Raw genomic sequence first — 15,961 nt, forward strand, 5'->3', positions numbered from 1 at the left:
CAGACTTTAACAAGGAAGAAACTCTACACCTTGCACCATCAGAGCTGAGAAGCTGTATGAGAAGAGGACCAGGGTAGCCACTGAGACATCTCCCTTCTGGAATGAAACTCCCCAGAATGAAACTCCCCAGAATGAAACTCCCCAGAATGAAACTCCCCAGAATGAAACTCCCCAGAAATGGCAGGGGACTCTGTGCTCTTTCCAACCTGAGAGGAAGCACTCCTTAGCAAAACACGCCCGCCCTTGGCACAAGAAATTGTACTATTTATTTTTATTTTTAAAAAGTTGGAAAGACAACAAAGGACATAATCAACCTCTGAAGGATATTCATTTATATAAATGTTTTCTGGCACTGTAAATTCCAAGTTGAATTTCCAAATGGAACAAAAGAGCACACAATCCTTACTTGTGAAAAGTTGGCAGCATTTCTGTTCACTGTGAACTGATATGTCACGTTTGAAAACTGGATGCTGATTGGAAGAATGGTGACATTGAAGTGGAGCATCAGGGATTTGTTAGGCCCCTGGTATTCTGTGTCGTTCACAATAACGTCCACCTGGTGGGAGCTGCTTTCAGTAACTGAAATGCTCTTGCCTAACACCAGTCCTGCAGAAACAGAAGACTGGACTCATTAAGTTCGCAATACATAAACACTTCAGGGATATTCTCTCGAGGAAAGAGAAAGGTGGTCAAGAGAGACATCCAGTGGACACAGAAAGCAGGGCAAAAATGGCTGGTTTGGCATGCAGGAGTGAAAAAGGCACCCTAAGAGCAGATTGTAGAATCAGAGTGTCATAGAACTGGAAGGGGCCACAAGGATCGTTTAGCCCAACCCCCTGCAATGCAGGAATCTTTTGCCCAAAGTGGGGCTCAAACCCACAACTTTGAGATTAAGAGTCTCAAACTCTACAATGTAGAGCTCGTGGCGAAAATTGGGCACAGGCATAACGGTGTGCAGAGCTCTGTTCTATAAGACAAATCAAAAACCCCACTAAGCATGTGCATCAGAGAGAAACAGAAGAAACAATCTTATTTGGAACAGTTACATGACCCAACATAGCTCTTCAGCCCTCTTTCAATCATACTTGTCACAGAGATGTGTCTGGCCCCTTCATTATGCAGTTTTCATCAGACATACTTCTTTACTCTGGCCTTGGACACTTCAGATATATATTTTAGGACCTACCGTATTTTCCTGATTGTAATTAGTGTAAGCTGCTTTTAATACAGCGGACCCCCGGGTTATGTTACTTTCAGGTTTCACCGCGCATGCATGTGCAGAAGCGCTCTTTCACGCCATGCACATGCACAGAAGCGGCACCTCTAGATGCGGACTTTTTGGGGTACGTACGGACCCCTTGAACAAATGAAGTTCATATCAGGAGGGTCCACTGTATTGTATTTTAAAATAACAACAACCTGCAGGAGAATGCAGGTGAAAGTCTCATTTTTGATCCGATAAACCATGGCTTGTTGGACCAAGACTGTTATTTCTGAACCAGAACAGTTATTATACTTTCATTTAAAGGAAACAGTATTACTATTCATTGTACAGACTGGAATATAATCTGACCATATGCCTTTGCACAACAGTTGCAATTAAAAGCTCTTGGTTTCTTGTCACCATATAAATATTGAAAAGGCCAGTTAATTTCATCTCCTAAAATTTGAAAATGCTCCAAACCATCTTGAACTTTAAAATTGTTAACTGGTTTATTTTAGGACACAAATCTTTATCTTTAGTCCACTAACGCAACTGGGAATTATGCCAACAAATGAACTGAACTGAAGGTACTGAACATGAACCGTTGAGCTGTGAGCACAATGATATTCCATTGTTGGTTAGGATTTTCAAGCATACCTGGCAAGTTCCCATGGTCTGCCATGAACTTGCGTTTGCATATTCTTGCCTTCCATAGTAAAGGCAGTTTATTGTAAGGGATTTAGTTAATACCTTGATTTCTTTGAACATCTGAAAACTGAAACACTTTTCCATGGCAAAATCCAACTGTTGCCCCAATTCCACAAGGGAGGGCCATGTCTGTTGCTGGTGTACATCTCAACATAAATAAATAATTACAGTGCAGTGCTCAAACAGGTCCTAGTTTGTTGCAAAGCATGGGAGATTATCCTTCCACCAATGGTGATTAGTCAGGTCTGTTATCTGTGAAAGGGATAATGTGGAACACTCCACATGTTCTGGACTATGACTCCCATAATTCCTGGCCATTGGCCATTCTGGCTGAATCTGATGGGACTTTTAGTTCAGAATGTCTGGAGCAGGGGTCTGCAACCCGCGGCTCCAGAGCCGCATGTGGCTCTTTTACACCTTTGCCACGGCTCCGGGGTGGATACTAGCGAGGGGAGGAGGCGCATTGTGCGCCCTGACACTCCCCACTGTGGCGTGCGCTGTACTGGCTGTGACGTCGCATGGGGGCGGTGCGTGCGTTAGTCACGCACCATCCCAACGTCACCTTCCCGCCCGCTGTCAGATCGGAGGGCAGCGGCGCGCATGCTTTAAATGTCACAATGGTTTTGCGGCTCCCAGTTGTTGTTTTTTCTTCGGAAACGGGTCCAAGTGGCTCCTTTTGTCTTAAAGGTTGCAGATCCCTGGTCTGGAGGTTACCAGGTTGTCTACCCTGATTTATGACTATTCTATACTGCCCCTACTGGCTGAGAGGATTATTGCTACAGCATCACAATTTTCTCTTTAGCACTGGCCGCTGGACCACAATGCATTATTATCTCATGACATTCCCTGCCTTCCTGGAAGTCTGATACTATTATTTATTATCTCACATCTCCAGCTTATGATTCAAAAGCTGGATAAGGCAGCAAAATGTGGAACTAGTTCTTTGTAAGCATACTCCTTTGGGAATAATAATCCACATAAACTTACTGTATTCGTGTCGTGTTCCCCGCACTTGGCTGCCATTTGGGTTGAACAAGATCTCATGGAAGTTGTGCTCCACTTGAAATGTCTCCTTGACCCATGGATCAGATGTACTTATGGTGCCAGTGTACTTCTTCCTGCTACTGTCTATAGGGAAAATAGGGGTGGTGTCTGCATCATAGACAGTTAATTCTGCAATGACGGTGCCCTTTAAAAGAGAATAGGTGGGAGGAAATTGCTTGCAGTCACAATATATTATTTCTGGCTTGGCATTTAAGCATTATCCTATGATGAAAAATATAATGTAAAGTGCTTCAGTACGCAACAGATTTACAAGGTCATGATAATTATACCATTAGAAAAGAGTACAGTAAAGGTGTCTGCTTGATCTCAATAAGCAGGAATCTGGATTACTGGTTTTAGATTCAAACATGCTTCCTCAAACCAGCATTGCATACATGATTAAGCTTGCTGGTGAATAGTTAGCATACAGGTTTTCATTCAGCATTCAGAGTATACAGTGGTCCTTCAATTTTAACTTTCCAGAGCCAGCTGAGGTGGATAAAATGGGGAAAAATGGTTCTGGCCTGTTGGTGGCAGCAAATATCCAAAAACGGTAAATTCCTCTTACGCAAAATCTAGCAGCCAAAGAAATAAGTTGCCCAGGAAAGAAACACGCCTATAAATTAAAACTTACATATTTCTCATGATAAATCTGTTAGAACTTTTAAACAAAAATATGAGATTGTATCAAAGGGAGCTCCAACACAATAGCACTCTGGAGTGTTTAAGAGTGAAATGGGGTGGGGTAGGAGAGGGGACACTCCTAAAATCTTCCCCCATTGTCTTATATAAAAGGGTCTCAGATTTCTTCATTTATTTAGGATTGGGGCAAGCTACTAGCTCTGACCCTGACTGCTTTATTTATTGAAGAAAGCCTATTGCCATAGCATCCTGAACACTCCAAATTTCATCTGACTGCTTTATTGCAATACAGCTGGGGTAGAGAGAGGAAATGTAGTGCAGGAAGGAGAGTCCTTAAAACTTATGATGTACATTCACTTGACTATAGACTGAGTGGGACTTAAGCAGGCTAGTTCCCTTCGTCTCCTTCCATTTTCCATTGATATTTCAGCTGACGCCTTCAATAGTCAATGGCTCAACTGCCCTCAAACACAGATTTAATTGAGAAGATTCACACACACTGCCCCGACTTCCAATTGCTTTAGACATATTTCCACAACCCCAGAGCAGACAATTATGCTGCTAAAAGAAAACAATGGAGAAATCCAGGATTTTAACAAAGCTGTAATTGGTGGCTGCATCTTCCTCCTCGACCACCAAACAATAGGCAGCAGGGAGGGAAAGATCTCCTGTAATTTGCATTCAATGTAATGTGACCCTGGAAGTTCCCTCTCCAGACAATGAGATGAGTTACTCTACTATTTTCTTATCTCAATGAGCTCAATGTTCCGTATGTCCTAGAAGCTCACAGGGTCCTTTAGAACATTTATTTTCTATTGGTTTACAACCTTATATGCTTCTGGGTGTTTTGGAGGCCCTCTAAGTGTGTAAACGACATTACATTGTGACTCATTGGTATCTGACAACCCAAAGTTTCTACTAGAGGGAATTAATGATTAGCACCATATTCTGGGAGAACGTTTTGTATTCATCGGTCACTTTTGGAAGTGCTCCCGTGAAACCCTCAAGAAGAAATGTTTCACTGAAAATTTAAACATGTAACTCTTGGGATGGACAAGCAAGATCCATGTTTCCTACCAGGTCCTACTACAGGAAAAATTTACATGGACCCCAACTCTACATTTCCACATGGATGTGCTCAAAAGAGCCCTTCAAAACATGCAAAAATCATGGGAGGAAGTGGGAAAGTTGCAAAGGACTCTTAAATCACCAACAAGTCACAGTAGCACATTGCACCATCATGGAGCGTTACCTTTTTCCTGCTGAACTCCACAACTGCATCTGCCGTGTTTGTGTCATTAGGCAAGAAGGGGGGCATGTCATCTTCATCAAAGACAGCTACAAGAAATGGCACCTCCTTAAAAGTTTCCCTGGAACCCTCTGTCACAGTACATTTGGCAATCAGCTCATACTTCTCTCGCTCCTCTCGATCCAGAGGCTGTGCCACGCTGATACTCGCCGTGTCCATGTTGTAAAGAAATGGCACACCTTTATCTAGAACACAGCAAGAATACCGTCTCATTCCATCACTAACAAAGCAGGAGCTCTCTGTGATACAACCTTGGGGGTAAAGGATCCTATGCCAGAAGTAGACAATTCACTATCAGCAACACCCAAACTGCAACTCAAATCCAGTCAATTTGCATGTATGTGTTATTTACACCATTCTTCAATCTTAGAACTCTTTATAGAGTTCTGGAAATCGTGCTGGATATAAAAGACTGCAATTAGGGGTTCAAAGGATTCCCCCTATTCTATACCTTTATTGTATCTCTGGTTTGCTCTGTTTGGCATTTTATTCCTCTTCATATCATTAGGGAAGACCCACTCACCCCCGGGTGTTAAAGACCCACCACACCTACTGTCTAGTGTGCCTTTGCCACACTAGCGAATGAACTATTAATGGATGAACTGTGGCTCATGACAAAGCTTTTTTCTGTTAAATTAAGGGATAGTTATTGTTTCTAATGCTTCATTGTTCTATTATATATATAATTAACCTTATGCTTATATATCTTTAATGATGGCGTAATGTTTTTAGCTATGATCTTGTTACCCACTTTGAATATTTTTCAGTGGAAAAGTAAGGGAAAGGGGACTACCTGCACCCTGTATCAAAGCAGGCATGTTAAATCTTGCAACAGAGTGAAATGAGGGAGATGAAACTTCAGGGAGCAAGAGAAAGCTGAAAGGAGATTTACAAGGCAGGCTCAGGTAGTTTTTGAGGCAGAGGACTGTTCCTTCCTCCTTAGTGGTGGTGCTGAAGGACAGCAGAGAACAGGTCAAAAATTCGCAGCCAAGGCAAGACACTTCTGTACTGCAGGAAGTGCCTTTGTCCTGTTGCTAAAAGTCACTGCTTTGAGACACCCCTGCTCCAGTCTTACAGGAAAGAAAATGTGGAAAGGTTCATTATTCTATTTATCTATTTAAAATGCTTCTTTACCTGCCTTTCCCAGATGCTCATGGCAGCTCAAAACGTAAGTTACATCATAATCAAGATGAAGGGGAAAACTAGCATTGGTTTGGCTTGGATTTTTAAAATCTGAATCACTGGAAACCCTTTCCAGAATCCCTTTAAACACTTCAGCAAATACCCAGCCACATAAATGTTCCAAGACTTTTGCCGCAATGGTGGGGATGTGAAAATTCTCTTTCAGGACCATTATAATGTATTAGCCAGAATTCCCATCGATAATTCTTCTTAATATGGAATTTCAACCATCACTGATACAGTGTTTACTTAATGCTTTTCTGAAAATAGTGAAATATTCCTAATTAATGAAGGCCATGAAATCTGTTGCTTAAGGTTTTTTTTTTAAAATTTATGGAATTTGCTGAACCACTGCACATATGGGGGGGGGAATGGTATAACTTCTATACCTAATCCAAGTTTCCAAATGTTTTGACCAAGTATTTTCATATGTGGCTTCTACCTATGCAAGTGCCTTCCAATGCAAACATTTTCTCAGCTTCCAATACCTCCTCCAGAGGCTCATGGGAACCATATCTGGAAGTATGTTCTAAAGCTGTGCAGAAAACCCAATGAAATAAGGATTTGCGAAGGCAAACAGGGTCCCCGCTGCCCACTGAACAAGCAGCTGCTTTACCTGCTATCACCTCATAGGAAATGCTTGCATTCTGGCACTGGTTTTGCAGAGGATATGACTGGAGCTGATGGAATATCCCTGGTGGTTTGTTCTCCTTGATGTGAAAAGAAAGGTCCATATTGGAAAAACACAATTGGCTTGGCATCCCATAACTGCAAGCTGGCATGGTGGAATTGATAACAGAAAGCTTCACCAATACTTTGATATAAGATTCATGGCACTCCTTCCCTTGGAAAGGTTGGGGTGAGACGAAAACTTGGAGGATCAGCTTTGATACCGAAATTCCTGGAACTATTAGGGAGGAGACAAGAGAAACAGGGAAGATTACAAAGAACCCTCATTTTAGCAATTCAGCATCATCTGTGGTTCTATACCCACCTAGACAAAGCACCCCAAACAGCTGCCCACCATGTAGCTCTGAAGTATTCCTGCTGAGATCACAGAATCACAGGATGGTAGAGCTGGAAGGGATCCTGAGGGCCATCTAATTCAACCCCCTGCAGCGCATAACTCTTTTGCCCAATGTGGGACTCGAACCCAGGACCCCGAGACTGAGAGTCTCATGCTCTACTGTTTGAGCTAGTTGGCCTCTCCTTCTCCCAAGTGCCACTGAATCACTTTGCCCTGATGGGAGGGAAGACCTTTCAAAGGGTTTTCATGGAACTCCCCCCCCCCCTTTGCAGTCTGTCTTTGCTCTTTTATTAGGGTTTTAATATTTCCATGTATAGTGCTTTCTGAGACTGGCCCGAAGAAAAAACCCAATCTTAAATAAAGAATTGTAATTTTCTGTTAACCGCAACAAATAACAATTAAGTCTCTGGTTTGTTCTTGTCCCTCTTTCTGTACAGTTCATTCAGAGCTAGGATTTTGGGTTTACAAGTAAGTTAAACATAACCTTAAGAGTGCAGAGAGTTGTTATTTCACTCATCTGTTACACGTTCCAAGAATCAATTAGAACAATTCGTCCAAGTGTTATCTCCTTTGAGTGAGTGGCTTGAACCAAAGTAGCAGAGAAGGACACATGAGAAGGTAAATGGCCAAGACACTCTGGGCAATATTCATATAATAAACTGCTACTTGCGAGCACCCTTTGAGGCCTAATTCTCTGTCTCCACACATTAACAAGTAAACAAAACAGAATCACATTATTTTTGATGCATCTCTTCTTGTGCCAATTATTAAAACTAATGTATTTGTGGTATGATATGTTTCTATAGGCAAGGGGCTGACTGGGTGGGGGAATAACGTGATGATTAATTTCTTGATCTCGGGGGTAACAACAGGATTGTTTGTTGTTCTTGCAGTTGACTGACATGGTTACCTGTCTTCTTATTGGTGTCTGTGCCAATATTTAGGAAGAGGTTCCAGAGTACCTTCCATTCAGTGAAGAGTTCTACTGATTTGGTAACAATTAGTATCTGGATAAATTCCACCAGATGCAAATGAAGGTAAACATGATACCACCCCCACCCCACCCCCACACTAGTGCAATGAGGACATCTGCTTCATCTGCATGACTTACACAGCATATCGAAGTCCTCCCTATCTAGACTCTTATTGAGGAAAAGAAGTCCAGTTTTCTCTTGGATTTGAAACCAGAGGTTGTCTTTACTTCCAGCTCGTGGGATGTGGAGTTGTGGGCACAGCCAAAAATATGTATTCTCCTCTTCCGAATCTTTCAAGGCATGGATCTGCAGCAAGGGGGTTCCGCTGGGTTGGTCAAGGTAGACGTTCTCATTATATTCCCTCCGGGGAAAGTAGAGGCCAAAGGCAACTGGAAAAGATACAGAAATGAAGGAATGCAATATGTACAATGACTAGGTGGACCTTTTTTTAAAAAAAGCACTTTGCAAAGGCAACACATTTCCTTTCTGTAACTTTCAAGAGATATATTTGTCCAGCTGGTTCTTTGGTTGATCCTGCTAGATTAACCACCTCTTCCTCAAATACCTGCCTCCATATTGAGATCTGCCTCATACGTTTTTACAGATCCCACCCCCATCTGGTAGGTGGTGACTGGACACGGGGACCTTCTATGGAGTCACATTCCAGGTTTGGAACTCGCTCCCTAGGAAACTTCAGCTGTGGCTGGGTTTACTGCTTTTTTTTGACACCAGGTCATCTGGACAACTTGCTTCGTAATGCTTGTTAATTTCAGCATCGTTGTATCACATTTTTGCACTGGGAGCTATTCTGGAAACATCCTGAAGGGCAGGGTATTAAAAGCCTAACAAAAATTAAAAAGCTGTACCAGCTGCCGTGTGGTTTAATCCATTGCTCAATAAAATGCAAAAGGAAAGCAATAGTGTAGAAACTGATCTGCTACACTGGTTTTGTAAAAAAGGGCAGTTTGGTATACATTTGCTTCATATGCTTAGATGGGCCTAATATTTAAAAAGTGGTGATATGTGAATATGAATATATTCTTATTCTTTAATTTTATAACCATAACTGGTTTTAAATATGTTATTATCTTGAACTGTGCAATAGTCAGATATCAGCAGTGCATGGGGACAACCCAAGAAATGTTGCAGCCTCAGGTAGAGGATGTTACCTCCATATTCCATGTAGCACACAGAATTTGGCTCTCCAGCAACTCATTGCATTCCCTTCTAGAGCTGATGCAATGCTTATGTTTGTGAATTGTGTTAAAAAGGTAAAGGTAAAGGTACCCCCTGACCGTTAGGTATAGCCGCAGATGACTCTGGGGTTGTGCACTCATCTGGCTCTTTAGGCCGAGGGAGCCGGCGTTTGTCCGCAGACAGCTTCCGGATCGTGTGGCCAGCATGACTAATCTGCTTCTGGCGAAACCAGAGCAGCGGACGGAAATGCCGTTTACCTTCCCGCCAGAGCGTTACCTATGTATCTACTTGCACTTGACATGCTTTCAAACTGCTAGGTTGGCAGGAGCTGGGACTGAACAATGGGAGCTCACCCTGTGGCGGGGATTCGAACCGCCAACCTTCTGATCGGCAAGCCCTAGGCTCTGTGGTTTAGACCACAGCACCACCCACGTCCCTTATTGTGTTAATCCTCTACAAATGTTTTTGTTAACTATGTTTATCTATATCACAATAAAGCAAGCATTGGTGGTCATATTGGTTCACTCTCTTTGCTAATTTAAGTTCCTGTACTGTATTGTTAAAATGGACATTTTAATAAAAATGTATGGGGGCGGAATTGCACATGCAATCTAATTGATAACATTTTAAAAACAGAAAGCAGGGGAGGAACAAATTAGCTAATCAATCTCAGCTGCCCATAACTGACCACTTGCCCTCTGGAGTCATTTATCCATCCCAAACACCTCCCTTATATTAAACCTTTCTTAATTTTCAAGCAATTTTCCTGTGAACACTCTTCTACCAGTGGCTAATGCATGAACCCACACTGTATCAAATCAACACTGACCTATTTGACATACCTACACTATAGACCTAAACTGATTTAACAGTAATTTCAAAATCATATGCAATAAAACTGCACAGAAAAGGTCAAAATGTTTTTTTAATCAAGTCTATGCTGAAAGCAACGGATCACTCTCAGTACCATTTTTTATTTCCCTTCCTGGTACTACTAAGCACTTTATTTAATTAGAGCTTAATCAGAACCCATTTCCTACAGTTTCATTCTCAGCAGGCAGCTCTGAAGTGTGGTTCTATATTTCCTTCCCTCAGACAGCTGCCTTTCCACATTGTTCACAAATCTGAACAGGTCTACAACTGTTAAAGAAGGAGCACTGATAAAGGCAGGTATGGAGCTGTAAAATATGCAGCAAAGGAGCCTTGCTTTATGCAGTTATTTCGTTTGGTCTGAATGAATCCAGGACCAGGAGTGTAGATGTCAAAAGCATTGATACCTGAACTCTCAGGTGCTTCTCTGCTTCATATAAAGGAAACAAACTGACAAATATGAAATAATACAATACGTTACAACTGTGGCACTGGAATCTAACTTGAGCCAACAACACTGTAATTTAAACCTATGGTTGGAAAGCAAGGCAGGGGCGTCCTGCAAGATTTGTTCTACTGCTAAAACAATATTCTCCACAAACATATTTTCTAAGAAATGCAGGTACTGGGATTCACCCCACCCATGGCAAGGAAAAGTCTTTATGGCCCCACATCAGAGACTCTTGTTAGTCCCATAGTCCCTGTCCTCATCAGTGCTCTTCACTAAACATTACCTGGGGGGGGGGATGCTACTGTGCTGATTCTGAGGTCTTTACACCATTTATTTTTATTTATTATTAACTTTATACAAGGCTTGAGCTTCTTCCAAGGAGCTCAACACATGGTTCTCTTGCCTCTCCATTTTATTTTCGCAACCATCATGTGAGGCAAGTTAGGCTGAGAGACTGCGACTGGCCCAAGGTCACCCAGTGGGCTTTATGACTGAGCAGGGATTTCAACCCTGATCTTCCAAGGTCCTAGTTCAACACTCTAACCAATGCACCACACTGGGATCACACCATACCGTTTACATCACACAACTTGCATCTGAACCCTCTTAACTAATCTTAAGTGCTTTCTCATTGAACTCGTGTTTTTTGCAACCTCTCTCCGTGGGTCCATAGGCTAATATGAACATTGTGCAGTATTTGTCTTCCCCCATAAATTCCCTTTCTCTTCAATGGACACAAAGCTAGATGCAAGGTGACCAGAGATGCCTGATTCTAAGAGTTTCTCCTAGTGAGCATCCTTAATTTCAAGATCCCACACTCCCTGAAAGTAGTGAGATCATCTATGACATTGTGGTATATGTCATGCATGGAGAACTTCAGGCCTCTCTAAATCTGACCCTATGAACTCTCCCCATCCATAACCACTCTTCCAAGCCTGCAACCTTCACTGACCCTGTTTGAGTGTTTTGCCTGGCTAGAACGCCTCTTCCTTGCCTGTGTGGAGGACAGAGAGGGGTGCAAGAGTGTGTTAAGAACTAGGCTACTGTTGAAAGCTAAGATTTGTGCTAGTTGTCCTGCTCACTTTTGTCTCTGGCCTCACCCAGCCCTAGCCTGTGCGCCCCACTCCCCCGTCCCCTGGAAAGGAATGAAGCTCTCTGGCTAAAAATAATAATTCCCTATCCCTAGTATACACGGAATTTTAACTATGGTGCCAAGAAAATTTTGAACATTGAAAAACATTGAAAACATCGAAAAGCCAGCAGCTTTTTTGCCTAATAGGCATCTCTTTCCAAAGCAGCTAACAAACAACCAGGCTAAAGTTTCTTTAGCCGCAGCATTCCCTACTGCTTCAGCTCTTGTCCACATACAAAGTACAGTGTATACCTACTTCCTTCTGAATAGACAAACACAGGACTGCACTTTTAGCTGTCTCTTATTGTTGGACTTGCTTAATCAAGACCTAACAGAATGCTGTGCATTGCAGGTACACATTTCTATTTGGAAACATTACATAATTCCTTTGAAATATGGTCATGATTCACAAGACCACTGCCACTAGCAATGAATCACTGCAGCACGATTTACGGCTGCCTTTGTGATTTGTTCTAATGTATCATACATTAAACTGATAATCTAGGACAGTAATAAAGGAGGTGAACATTTATTAATAATTTCTTGCTGAAGGGTCTGACAAGTTGCAAAATGAAAACTAACAGCTCTTAAGAGAATGCCCTTGTTGTTTTCCACCTTTCCGCAATAATTTATTACTGCCATTTTATTTTGCACCTCACTACTCTGTGGAGGTTTTGTCACGAATCAAACTTGAAAGGCACCCATTTTTTCATGTCTTTAATCAACTAGCAATAAAGGTAAAGGTAAATAAAGGGACCCCTGACCATTAGGTCCAGTCGTGGCTGACTCTGGGGTTGCGGCGCTCATCTCACTTTATTGGCCGGCATACAGCTGCCAGGTGATATGGCCAGCATGACTAAGCCACTTCTAGCGAACCAGAGCAGCACATGGAAATGCCATTTACATTCCTGCCAGAGAGGTACCTATTTATCTACTTACACTTTGATGTGCTTTTGAAATGCTAGGTTGGCAGGAGCAGGGACCGAGCGACGGGAGCTCACCCCGTCACAGGGATTCGAACCACTGACCTTCTGATCAGCAAGTCCTAGGCTCTGTGATTTAACCCACAGTGCCACCTGCGGCCCTTCCAACTATCAATAGTCAAATGCAAATTTACTTATCACAAGTACAGTGGTACCTCGGGTTAAGAACTTAATTCCTTCTGGAGGTCTGTTCTTAACCTGAAACTGTTCTTAACCTGAGGTACCACTTTAGGTAATGGGGCCTCATGCTGCCGCCATGCCACCACCACACAATTTCTGTTCTCATCCTGAAGCAAAGTTCTTAACCCGAGGTACTATTTCTGGGTTAGCAGAGTCTGTAAACTGATGCGTCTGTAACCCGAGGTACCACTGTATGGCTCTACCCATTTTCTCTTGCTACCCCCTACAGCATGGATCTCTCCTCAAAATCTACCTTTCTTGCAAGGGGCCTCTTCCCAGGTCATGCCTCTCATTGCCCTTCCTTCACACCCTCCTTGAGGGTCCTTGCACTCTGACGACGATGCTTGTGGTTTGAGTGTGTGTAGAGACTACCCTACTGTAAAAGGGTAAATTCATTGTTTCACTCACTTTTGACTCTGGCCCCCACCCACCACTGGCTTGTGGTGCCCCAAAGGGAATAAAGGTAAAAGGTAAAGGACCCCTGGATGGTTACGTCCAGCCAAAGGCGACTATGGGGTTGTGGCGCTCATCTCTCTTTCAGGCCAAGGGGGCCAGAGTTTGTCCACAGACAGCTTTCTGGGTCACGTGGCCAGCAGTACTAAACTGCTTCTGGTACAACGGAACACTGTGGTGGAAACCAGAGTGCATGGAGATGCCGTTTACCTTCCCGCCGCAGTAGTACCTATTTATCTACTTGCACTGGCCTGTTTTCAAACTGCTAGGTTGACAGGAGCTGGGACAGAGCAATGGGAGCTCATCCTGTCACAGAGATTCAAACTGCCAACCTTCTGATCAGCAAGCCCAAGAGGCTCAGTGGTTTAGACCAAAAGGGAATATACAGTCTCAGATTGGAAAAAAGTTCCCTATCCCAAGCTTAACCTCTTAATCATTATCCCAAACTGTAACCAAGTGACAAATGCATGCAGCTGCATTTGCCCACATTCATCCTTTGGCATCCTTGTCTCTCCCCCACCTCCTTCCTCGCCGGGTGTCCAAAAAGAGAGCAAAACACGACATAGATTTACATGCACTACTTTACATGTACAGGTGCAGATTTAGAAACCATTGCTGCAATTTAAATTTCACAGAAGGCAAGCAGATTAATTTCCATTCAGATCAGCACAAATCAATTGCAGTATTCAATTAATTCGCACCCCGCCCCAGATAACCCCAAATTAATAAGGACCTATCCAATTAAGTTACCCCCGATTAATTGCCCACCCAGATCCCGCTCCAAAATCATTTCCTCTTCAATTGCTTGCCCCAGTCATCAATCATCATTACCCAGCTCCATAAATTAAATTCCAAAGAAGTAATAAGATGCCTGGGTGCACAATTCTGTTTGGAGTGGGAGTCTTAACAAAAGACAAGGAGGGTGGGGTTTATGGCTTTAAAAAGCAATTAATACATTGGCCTGCTGTTGCTTTCCCCGCTGTGGCACATTGCAAGTAAGGTAATTCCATCCCCAAATCACCTCCTGACCAGCATCTTATGCTGTGTATACAGTCTGCAACCCCATATCAAGACCCACTTCTTTTCTGTGAAATAAGCATTCATAGAAATAGGGCATCATGAAGTCTCCACCCTCCTCCTAACAGCAGTCAGTAGGGTTGAAGCAGAAGGGCAAAGGGGGTGGGGCAACTGATGGTAATGGTTGTTGGGTTTTTTTGGTCACACTTTTTAATATCTAGATACGGGTCTTTACCATGAGTGTCCCTCTGCAAAAAGATGGATTCAAATCAGCTTACAAAAACAAACATTTAAAAAACAAGAGTAAACCAAGCCTGAGGGCTGGCTTGTGATATTTGTATTGATTTGTAAGCTGTGCATGAAGTTTTCCAGGCTGCAGAGTGGGGTACAAGCGCTCTGAAAAATTAATTACTCGGGGCAAACTAAATTATCGTACTTATGTACACAATTTATTTGCATCATTTGTCAATATGAAATATTATAAATAAACAAACACACACAGAGAGAGACGGGAGGTAATTAAATATGAAGCTGAAAGAAAACCTTCATTGGCTGAGTCTATCAGGGATCTCTTCAATCGTTTGTTTCTAAATGAACACTGAGTGAATATTGGCCCGAAATGACAACTTATTTTAGGAATGTTTATTGATTACGATTTGTTTCTGTTATTTCTAGTCTTTTATTTTTTTCTTCAGTTTTCATTTGATAATTTTTTTCCACCCAAAAAACTTGTCAAACTCACAAAACCAGCCTTAACTACGGTGGTTTCAGTTGCTGGGGGGGGGGGGCGGGGAGAGAATCTTGGTTACAAACTAGGAGGCAAAAGATTTTCCCCTAATTATATACTTTACACTGTGCAAAGAAGGCCTCTTTATGACACTTATTTAAACTACATTTGCTGTATTTTCAGAGAACAGCATTTCTATCACAGAATAAAAAGTCCCATTTCTTATCCCTAGGATTTCACCACATCTTATTGATACCAGGTCGTGTTATTAACTATAACTTATTTATTCTGATTGTGAAGCCGGGGCTCTCTCTCTTTTTAACATATAGAAAAGATAACGAGGTTACCAGACAAACCATGATGCTTGCTATTAATAACCCACTATTTGTGGTTAAGTATCATATTTCAGTAATCAATCAGAGCGGTGGTGGAAGCGAGAGTTCTTAAGATGGCTACAGTTATTAATGATGATTGACAGTTGTTCAATTGCAAATATTTAACTACTTGATGTTTCACTATCCTAGCATAAAATGATGGAAGTGGGAAGGCATGAGTTGTTGGCGGTCTCTGAAGGGAATTCCCCACAAAATTGATTTCCTTGAGCTTATGCAGAAAATGAGTAGCAGAGGGGGTTTTTTGTCTACAAAGCGATGTTCAATCTTCCAAAACACTGCTTTGCACATACATACAGAATATATATTTACTTTACTCTTGAATATGCTCCCAGTACTGAAATAATTAAACACATATAACTAAGGAGTCTCTTATGACCATACTACAAGTTGTTGGCATCCGTCTGTCTCGAGAGACAATGGAGTATGCCTCCAGGGGTGAAGTCAAAACCACTGTGTTAGCAGCACT

At 42.3% G+C, this 15,961-nt stretch overlaps 1 protein-coding gene across 8 annotated transcripts in view; it reads right to left on the minus strand.

Moving 5' to 3' along the window:
- Positions 1 to 15,961, minus strand: part of RET (ret proto-oncogene) — a 125,995-nt gene that overhangs the window by 37,882 nt on the left and 72,152 nt on the right. For all 8 annotated transcript variants that reach the window (XM_082222315.1, XM_082222316.1, XM_082222319.1 and 5 more), the window contains 5 exons: positions 8,228 to 8,479; positions 6,706 to 6,996; positions 4,851 to 5,092; positions 2,900 to 3,101; positions 407 to 606 (listed from right to left, as the gene is read on the minus strand). In XM_082222315.1, coding sequence (XP_082078441.1) covers positions 407 to 606; positions 2,900 to 3,101; positions 4,851 to 5,092; positions 6,706 to 6,996; positions 8,228 to 8,479 — 1,187 coding nt within the window. The remainder of the gene's footprint in view (positions 1 to 406; positions 607 to 2,899; positions 3,102 to 4,850; positions 5,093 to 6,705; positions 6,997 to 8,227; positions 8,480 to 15,961) is intronic.

The sequence above is a fragment of the Podarcis vaucheri genome, assembly GCF_965113315.1.
Source record: "Podarcis vaucheri genome assembly, chromosome: 5".
Lineage (NCBI taxonomy): Eukaryota > Metazoa > Chordata > Lepidosauria > Squamata > Lacertidae > Podarcis > Podarcis vaucheri.